Below are 10459 nucleotides of genomic sequence, written 5' to 3'. Positions count from 1 at the left end.
ATTTTAAAAAATGTAAATAAGCTAATATCTTATCCAAACTAGAGTAATATGTACTAATGACATTAATGTTAGATCTATGCGGACCCGTATGATTTTCTAGTGTTTTTTCATTTTAAAAAGCCTAAATGATCATTCATTTTGTTTTTATCTCATTATCTTTTTGGATTTTATATTTTGATAAATTATTTTTTAGATTTTATGATTTATAAAATAATTTAAATAGAATCCTAAACCTAATTTTGATGAAAATTTTCTCAACTGAAATCATAAATAATTCACCAAACTAACAATTCAGAACAAAAATAAAATCATTCTGCTGAAAAACTGTGTTATTATATTCAATTTTATTTTATCAAAATTGAATTTAAAAGTCTATTTAAACTATTTGATAAAATATAAAATCCAAAAATAAATTTTTTAAAATACAAAGAACAAAGAGTAAGTCAAAAAAAAAAACAAATGATACAAATACTTATAATCCCTCACATAAAATTTAGCAATACAAGGAAAAATATTAATACTATAGTTAGTAGCCAATACTAGGAAGGAAATTTGATAAAATAATAATTTAAAACAAAAAAAAAAGGAAAAGGAAAAGGAAGAAAGAGAAGGTGAAATTCGAAAAACAAAATTGTAATTGACAAAAACATTATTATTATTATTATTATTATTATTATTATGTATTCATTCATTGCAACTACTCATGCTGTAGCTCCAGCCTATAATGGCTTCGTCTGAGATTGAGATTGAGGTTGTTGAGGTGATCTCATCGGAATCCAAACCCCTCACTCCCCCTAACGAAGTCAACATCTTCGACGTCTTCTCCGCTTCCGCTTATGGCGATTTCCTCAAATTGCGAATGTTCGTCGAGGAAGATGCTTCCTCTCTCACTAAGCCCGATGTCCATGGCTATTACGCCCTTCAATGGGCTGCTCTCAATAACTTCCCCGATATCGCTCAGTACATCATTGAGGTATTTTACTCAATTCATTTTCTTCCGGACTTAGTTGAATTATAGCAATTATGAGGAAATTTGGATATTGGTTTAGGTTGTTTTGATTGATGAAATGACAGAATTTGTTGTTGTTTTTTTTATTAATTGTATGAATTATGTAATGGGGGTTTCCATTAAAAAAAAAATTCTTTTTCAGTTTTAGCTGAATTGCACTGTTTAAGAGTTAAATGTAAAGATTTAGTGTGATTGAGCTTGCTGTAAGTATTGAATATGGTTGAGCTTGCTGTGATTGGTGATTGGCTTCGATTTCTTCCACTTTAGTTACACTATTTTAGAGGAACGTGTAGAGATTTCAATATTTTTTGATATTGCCGTTGTTTTATTTTATTTTTTAAATTAGAATAAGGGACCTGGTTATTTATTTAAATTAATAAGAAAAGATACTTTTTTGTATTTTTTTTGGAAGCGAAACATCGTATTGAAAAGAAGATATACAAGTTTAAGGCTATAAGCATGGACAAGTCATATACCCTTGAAAAAATATATTACAAAACCATACTCCAATCATTCATGAAATCAGAAATCAATTCACCCTTAAATTTGCTTACATCAAATAATCAAAGGGAAACCCCAAAGTTTAATTATGTTTCATAAGCATTTGATGTTGTCTGAACAACTCTCATGTTCTTTTATAACCAGATGGTTCAACATATAGCCAAAACAACTACCTTAAACGTTTCCGGTTTTATTAATATGAAAACTTTGTCACATTCTCAGAAACTAATGCAACTTTAAGGAACAACACACTTCACATTGAATTCTTGAACACTTGGAACCTGTTTACTTTTAATCATACCACATATATAAAGTCTTTGCAATAATACCAACAGCAATGCAAGTACTTTGACTTCTGAAGGAGCTGGTATATTCCAAATGAGCTTCATGGCAGGACACCCTTGTATAGATTCATTGATGTTATTACACATTCTCACTCTTTCCTAACCATCAGTTTTGGCACTTCATATCATTCAAGTTTTGCACAAAATGAAAATTCCATGCTACATTTTGTCCATTCAACAACTCTGGATCTCGTTACAATCTGATGTAGGTCTGTTTTTGTGAGAATAATCCTGGCTATAATTGAAAAGGATACTGTCAAAGGCACCTCACGTGCTGAAATATCTTCCCCAAATATAAGTCTCTTCCCAATCCCTACTTTGACAAGGTGGTAGAAAATTTTGTGGAAAGTAGAAAATGCTTTCCAAGGATACCTAAAACACACCCTTTCCCCAAATTGTACCCCTTCGATAAACATTGTGGCCTGACTACTTTAAATGACCTTGTGCCACAAATAATTTCTCTGCAAAGGGAACTTCCAGACAAGTTTATTAAGAGTACTTTATGAAATGATAAATTTTGTATATCTTGATTTGTTTGATTTGGATTTGATTAGCTGAAGTTGCGTTTTGTATTTGTTGTTTTTTGGTTAATGTTGTTAAAGCACGGAGGCGATGTCAATGCAGCTGATAACGTGCAACAGACAGCGTTGCATTGGGCGGCAGTGCGAGGTGGGGTTGCTGTGGCAGATGTGCTCTTGCAGAATGGTGCCCGAGTCGAGGCCTCTGATATAAATGGGTACCGGGTAATCATTTAACTTGACTCTGTTATTCTTTATTAGCTGACAAAGACTAGTTTCTTTTTTTAATTATATGTTCGAGTCTTTGAGTAAAAGATGTATTCTATTTTATATGATTTCATGTAAACCAGATTTTTTATGCATCATCATCCAACTGTTTGTTATTTGAATAGTGTTTGTATGGTTTCCGCAGGCAGTTCACGTTGCTGCCCAATATGGACAAACAGCTTTCTTGAATCATATTGTTGCCAAGTATCATGCTGATTTCGATGCACCAGATAACGAGGGGAGAAGTCCTCTACATTGGTATATAAAAATATTGTGAACATGTGTAATATGGCTTCCAAATTGATATATTATAGTTATTAAAGCTTGTATTCTGCTGATATGAATTTTTTAGCTTTTTAAGTAATCTTCTGAATTTTGAAGAAACTCGAGTGGATAAATTTGAAAAGTGGTTACTTGTTTTAAGTCTTGTAATATTTAAGTCATAGACACACTAGCTTATTCTATCCCTGCCTGCTGAGTTTTGATCAAAATTGTGTAAATATATTTATGAAGAGGTATAAAAATATTTTTGAATTTGTATCATTTCATATTTTGATGGTATGCTAACATTGTGAATGCATCTCCAATACTTTAATCGTTTATAAGATGTATCATAGATTCACTTAGTCTCAAGAAAAATGAAAATTTTACATATTGACTACGGTTTAAGTTTCTCTGTTTATACTTGAAAAGCAATCCACTCTTTGAGCTTTGTAGCACCTAAATTTACCTGCATTTGTCTCTAAAGAAAGATTTCGCAGAATCTATAAAACATCAGAAATATATATCTTTTGGAAAATCTGATGCTTCTACTTTGATGAATTAGTTAGTTTATATAAAAAATGTAGCATTAATTCCATGGAATGGCATTTAAGTTAGTCAAGGATTAGTTATGACTGTACCCCTCAAACTTGTTTCTTGTTTAAAGGGGGTGTCATGTATATTTGCTATCAAATTCTATTCAACTTCTACAAAATATGATATAATGTTTGTTTATACCTTTCAAGGAGTTTTTTTTCTTCATATTGAAGTAATTAGGAAGTGAGGTGCTGTACTCTAATTTTCTAAATATTAAAATCCTATTTATGCTTGTTGTTATGAAATTGATTCATATGACTATTTTAATTAGGGCTGCTTATAAGGGATTTGCAGATACTATCAGATTACTTTTGTTTAGAGATGCATCCCAAGGAAGACAAGATAAAGAAGGTATACTTGGGAGCATTTGGAAATTGTCTTAGTTATTTTCCTTCTTAAGGATAATGTGAAGATTTTGATGTTTTATGCCCTCAGGTTGTGCCCCATTGCATTGGGCTGCCATGAGAGGACACGTGGAAGCTTGTACTGTGCTTGTACATGCAGGCACAAAGCAGGAGTTAACGGTGAAAGATAATGGTGGGTTTACTCCAGTTCAGCTGGCATCTGATAAAGGTCATCGGAGTATCGCTCTTCTACTTGTATGTAGTTTTGTATTGAAGTAGCTTCTAATAGCATGTTTATCTTGGGGGGGAATGAATCTTAAAATTGGTCATGCTTTGACAAGTTTTCTTATGGAAGCTGTGCTAATATAGGAATAAATTATGGATGTTATTGATCCTCATCTATTTTCCTGTTCATCGTGGTTCATATTCTTTATAAAATAAAACTTGCTGCTATGTATATGGATACACCTCTTTTTCCCTGTTCTTTTATATTAATAGAACAGATGGACAGTTTTTACTTATGCTTTTCTTCAGGTTCTTAAAATTATTGGTATTCTGCTTTCTCGTGATTATAAAGCTGGAAGAGTTTCTTATTTAGATATTTGAGAGGTATTTAATGCAACTGGAGGAATGAAACTTTCACACTATGTTTAGTAGGGTGAAGGGGAATAGAGGATGGAGAATATGAGGAAGGGAGAGGAGAGTAATAATCCCTTTAAATTGTTTGGTAAGAAAGATGGAGAAGTGGAAGGATAGATTACTCTTTATTTATACTATTATTATATTACTCTTATAGTTATTTTTTAATAATTTTTTTAGGATGGTATAGTTGTAATTTAAAACACGTTAGAAAGGAGAGTATGAATCCCTCCATTAATGGAAGGATTATAAATGGTAGATTTGGAAAGATTCACAATCCTCCCACCTCTCCTCTCCCTCTCTCAACCGCTCCTGCCAAACAAGAGAAGTTAACCTCTCCTACTATCCCTCTTCCTCTTCCTCTTCTCCTCTCCATCAACCCACTTCTCCCTCCTACCGAATATAATAGCCAATTAGTTCTTTATCCTTTTTTCTGTTGATATTATTTGTGATGTATAGTTTTTTTGTATACTATGCTTAGTTTTGTCGCGCTTCTTCTTAAATGGCATCAGTTAATAGATTTCTTCATTTTATCATCTGCAGTCTAATGCACAACGTGCTACTAGCAAGAGCTGGAGAGACAAATTTTTTAGTGGGAAGATTCTTACTAATGGGTATGCTCCTATTTTATTGTGTATCATAATTGGTCCCCTGATTCTCTTCATGAATTCAGTTCTTGCAGGTAATCAAATTATGGTCTTTCTGGTTTTCCTTTGAATAAAGAATGGGTGGTATTTTCTCTACTAATCATGGTGACTAATTTTGAACTACTGTTAGCTCCTAATATGGCGAAAGTTACTGCTGTTGTTGGCCTCTGGGGGTGGACTGCGGTTTCTCTGGCAGTTGGCTCATTGATAATGTTCTATAGGTGTAGTAGGTAATGTCTTCCCCTAAATGCTTGTTCTGTTGTATTTTGTTTTGAACCAAGGATTAAAGCCTTTATCTTGTTATGTTTCTTCCAATGGAATGAAAATAGTCACCTCTCTTGGATACAATTGTTTAAAATGTTTGAACAGAATTTTGGATGTTGAAGCTAGTTAATGTGATATTGTTTTAGGACTTCCTTATTTGCTAGGCAATTTCATTTACAAAAAATTCTCGAGTCTGGTTCTTTCTTTTCTTTATTCGCTTACATTTTTCTTTAGGGCATTTGATGCGATTAATATCTGACCATCATTCGTTACTAGATGTCACTACAGTGCTTTTTAAGTTGAATGTCTTTTTAATCATTATTTATTGTTGTTTTGTTTACTTTATTATTTTAATAGTCATACATGGGTGCACTGAGATCAATTCTGATCTCATTTCTTTGTATTTTTCACAATATTAATACAAACAAGTTTCTTTTCCAAAAAAAAATCCTTGAATGTCTTTGGAAATTTTAGTTTTTTGTTATGTAGAAATTGTATGCAGTTTCTGTGTATGTATGCTGACAAGTCATATGCATGTGCGTCAATGATGGTTTATGCAAGTGTGCATTTTCATGCTTGTAAAGTAGTTCTGTTGGATAGCAGGACAGAGGTAAGAAAAGTAGGTTTTTAGGGATTCTACAAATTTTGTATTGCTCGGTCAGGTGTTCTTTTTTTTTTAAATATAAATAAAGAAGACTGCACAAGTTTTTATTCTTTCAGCTCTGTATTGTTCAAGGCTTTTCGGCTAAGGCAAAAGGGGCAGTGGTCATCTTCTCTCCCTGAATCTCTCCATCCATTGTTTAGTGGATTTTTCACTCGTATTTAGTATAAAATCTTTTTTATTAGCCACTATAATGAAATCAAAATGGTAGCATGCAACCATATTCCTACCAGAATAGTTCTATATTGGCTTTTGATTGCAATTACCTAATCTCTACTTTAATCACTTTCTGTTCTTATTTCCTGCAGCAAAGATCCAGGTTATATAAAAAGACCAGGGGACTTGGGTTTCTCTGTTGATACAGAGGTGAACTGTCCATTTCATTTCTGTATTTCTCAGTTGCTTTACACAAATATTCGTCGCATTAACACCTTTTAAGGCCTCATCTGTTTGTGGGTGTGCCTCATGGTACAAATACTAATGCTGATTAATAGTTATATAGCATACATCCTACTAAAACACAGTGATTCTGATAATGAATAGATTTTAATATATTTTAACATTGCAGGATCCGCTATTAAATATTGATCTGAACTGTTCTTCCGAATGGACTGGAAATTGGTCTCAACTTTGCCCTACCTGCAAGGTTTGCTCGTTGAAATTCTATTATAAGATGAATTGAAGGACAACAGTATCTTCTTGATTAATATTGTTGTTGAGATGCCTGCTTGAAAAAGTTCCAAATTTTCGCAATTTGATTTATTTCAGATAATTAGACCTGTTCGTGCTAAGCACTGTCCTACATGTAACCGATGTGTGGAACAGTTTGACCATCACTGTCCATGGATTTCTAACTGTGTGGGGAAGGTATATTTTTTTCTCTCTTTTTTTGTTTGGACTCTGCAACAAAATGGAAATTCTTATGCAATTAAGATCCTGTGGTTCAAGCGTGCTGTACTTAATTCCACCAAATCTTATTTTATTTAATCAAGTGGATGTATTGTTTTTGCTAAAAAAAAAGCTTTCTTTTATCAATATTGCAGAGGAACAAACGAGATTTCTTCATATTAATCTGCATGGGAACATCGACAGCATTGATTTCTGCCATAGTTACCATTCAAAGTATGTTGTACCAGACAAATCAGTCATGAAATGGCCTATGATTTACATGTTGTATACCATCATATAATGCATTTTAGACTAAATAAACAATGCTAATTTCATGTTATGATATAGGAATTTGGACAGCAATACCATCATTGCAAAGCGAAGAGAAATGGATTCATTATGTGATAGTTCACTATCCCGGCGCAGTTGCATTTTTTACTGTGGATGTAATTGTTTGTATTGTCGTTACAACACTGACCATAGCGCAGGCTTCTCAGGTACCGACCAGAACATTACTTGACAACTCTAGCTAGCTACCAAACAAATAGTGCTTTCCATACATTTTTGTTCCTTCTTTTCATCAAGTTTTAATTTTCGTGGAGCAGATAGCTCGAAACATCACCACGAACGAATTAGCAAATGCCATTCGATATGGATATCTCCGTGGTCCAGATGGGAAGTTTCGTAATCCCTACAACCATGGATGCCGGAAAAATTGTGCAGATTTTCTCATCCGGGGCTATACAGATGATGAGAAAATTGCTTGGCCTCCATTGCAGCAAGTGGCAAGTTAGAACCGGTCGGTCGATCAGCCATGTGCAACCCTGGTTTGCAGGGTGATATTTTTTCCTCTTTCCCCTTGATTGTTTATGGATGGGATGGGATCATGATTCAGCTAACTTACAAGTCAACATGGATTCCATCGGTCATGTAAAACATACGAAATCCTTTGTTCTATGTACATACCGTTCGAGGAAGCAAACAAGAAATAAAATTAATTTTGATTTTATGTTTTCATTGTTATTCTCCTTTGGAAATCTTGAGACATTAGAAAATTCAAACACACGAATATTCAAAACTAATGAAAATGAAATGCAAATCCGAGAGCTAATGTGGTCCAGCCATGGAGTGGTGTCTCAACTCAATCATTTTAACATAGTTGGACTGGTCGTCTTCTCTTCAAGTATAATGGGGCCAAAGCCTAACCTTGTCTACTACTGAGTTGGGTCCTGACTATGATTGAGTCCAAAAGCAATGACTTTGATCTGTTGGAGGCCGTGTAGAAGTGTTTGATTGGCTTGTCAGCTTTCTTTCGGTTTGAATCAAGCCTATTTGATTGGATTAGCCTACTAAATCAAATCAATTTTTTTCCAACTTTTACTTTTATGTTTTTTTTTTCTTTCAAAGTTATAGATTTTTTTTTTTTGTTTTCAGATTTGGATTTTCTCACGAGAGGGTAACCTCCCATCAAGGTAACTCCTTAACATCTTAGAAATAACCAGTTACCATAAGAATAACTTGAACTATCATTAGGGTAACCGGCTACTGATATTATAGAATAACCTGTTACCATCATAGGACAAGCATCCTTAAAAATGAACCAATTAGTCTCTGCAACATATAAATATGTAAATAGATATTCTCATTTTTTATTATTAAATCCAAAAAACACCTTATTTCATACAACAAATATTTATTAAACAACCCATCTATAATGTAAAAAGGTACGTAAGACCGAAATCATGAAAGTCCTGCCGAGGAGGGACAATGTTTGATGTCAATGTTTGATTCTTGAAATTGTGTTGGCGCAACATCTTGAACTAGGCTACACAATAGAAAGTAGCCAAAGACCATCATAAATTTAATTAATGCCCAAACATCACAAGTTCAAGCAAGCAACGAAACTGAATGAAAGACTTATAATTGAAGAGAGAGACATTAATGTTAATCTTGTTACATAATGTTATATGGAATTTGAAGAAAGACACATAGGGTCACGCGGTGCCCCGTCCTTGATGGGGCAGATTTGCCTCGTATTAAACGGGGTGGGTCATTAAATGGAGCGGGTTAATTTTTGCTCCACATTAAACAGAGCGGGGCGGGTCACTCGACCGGCCCCGTGACCCACCCCATATACCTATTTATATATTTAAAAAAAAATCAAAGTCTACAACGGAAACGGAGCTTTGATACTTGGATGTTTAAAGAGTCTTAATGATTTTTTTTATTTAGTGACTAATTTTGTTGTTATTTATGTGCAAACCTAACTTTTTTTATGAGAAAATTATTTTATAAAGAGAAGTGAAGATTGACCTTGGATTTTTTTTTATTGGTTTTGTGTTTTGTGATGGTTGACAATTAGCATTTTTTTATTGGTTTTGTATTTTGTTCTCAGAGCAATTGTTTTAAAGAATAATGGTTGTCTAACAATTTAAGATTTTTTTTTTTGTTTCCACAAATTTAAAAAAAAAAAGCAAGTCGGGTTTGACCCGCCCGCCCCAATTATTAAACGGGGCGGGTTAATTTCGTAGGACGGGAGACGGGGTTGTTGCAGGGCAGGTCGACCCACTCCATTGACATCCTGTTCGCGCTACAATTGTATGTTAAAAACCACTTCGCATTCTTTGTAAACTAAAAACACAAGTGAATGAGATGTATATGCCATAAGAATGTCTCATATTTTTTTTAGAAAAGGGAATTCATTGCTAGGCTAAAAGCCAAAAGGTTACAATAATAAGTTTTAAAGCCAAGAGTCCCATGCAAATGGGGAACAATAACCACGAACATACAACAACGTGAAAATTAGTTGACAAACTAAACACACTATAAAGTTTAATAATAGGGATCATTTTTGGTCACCAAACTAATGCATGGTCAAGACTTGAGCCATTTTAGCTAGGGAGTGAGCATAGACAATGCTAGACTTGTGGCAGTGAGAGACACCACAAAAATAGATATTACCACAAATTAGATATATATCATCTAAAGTAATTCCCAATCCTAATTTTCAATTCATCTTGTTTTGAAATGCCTTGTACTTTTCAAATGAAAAAAAAAAAGCCAAAAGGAAGGATTTTAAAATGATTTTGAGATACTAATTTTGAGTGCATTCAAGTCCTCCACTATAAAATTTCGACATTGAAAAAGGAATATAAGAGTGTTGCTATTTGGCACCTTAAGGTATCCAACACCACATGAGTTGGCATCTTATGGTTGGTTAGCGATACTTCACAACTCTTATTAAAATCAAATGTGTGGGACCCGATATTGGATTCCACCAATAACAGTATAACACCTCCTTGTGGAATTGGGCACCAGTAATACCCCTTAGCATTTCTCAGAATATAAAAAAAAATTTGGTCCAGCAACACTTGTACTATGCTGTTTGGCTTTCTCTTCAGTAAGTTTTGTCTTAGCTGATTTGTCTTGACTCTTGAGATACAACAAAGAACATACACACCCCACTAAACTAAATAACCAAAACAATGTAACAAACACAATCATGACAACAACACCCAA

At 33.7% G+C, this 10459-nt stretch overlaps 1 protein-coding gene across 1 annotated transcript; it reads left to right on the top strand.

Annotated features, from left to right (window-relative positions):
* Window positions 1-669: 669 nt before the first annotated feature.
* Window positions 670-7957, top strand: LOC133789026 (probable protein S-acyltransferase 23). The gene is made up of 13 exons (XM_062226740.1): window positions 670-973; window positions 2457-2597; window positions 2785-2897; window positions 3769-3848; window positions 3933-4096; window positions 5024-5162; window positions 5258-5357; window positions 6361-6418; window positions 6621-6698; window positions 6821-6919; window positions 7096-7174; window positions 7289-7437; window positions 7546-7957. The coding sequence occupies exons 1-13, from the start codon at window positions 725-727 to the stop codon at window positions 7732-7734; spliced, it is 1638 nt and encodes a 545-aa protein (XP_062082724.1). The 5' UTR covers window positions 670-724; the 3' UTR covers window positions 7735-7957.
* The last annotated feature ends 2502 nt before the right edge of the window (window positions 7958-10459 follow it).

Source organism: Humulus lupulus, chromosome 7, assembly GCF_963169125.1.
Source record: "Humulus lupulus chromosome 7, drHumLupu1.1, whole genome shotgun sequence".
NCBI classification, from domain to species: domain Eukaryota; kingdom Viridiplantae; phylum Streptophyta; class Magnoliopsida; order Rosales; family Cannabaceae; genus Humulus; species Humulus lupulus.
This window is presented reverse-complemented; position numbering and strand designations above follow the sequence as displayed.

Coding starts and splice junctions, on each gene's coding strand:
- LOC133789026 (XM_062226740.1), top strand. CDS start 725: ATGGCTTCGTCTGAGATTGAGATTGAGGTTGTTGAGGTGATCTCATCG. Junction 974..2,456: donor TCGCTCAGTACATCATTGAG/GTATTTTACTCA, acceptor ATGTTGTTAAAG/CACGGAGGCGATGTCAATGC. Junction 6,699..6,820: donor AACTTTGCCCTACCTGCAAG/GTTTGCTCGTTG, acceptor GATTTATTTCAG/ATAATTAGACCTGTTCGTGC.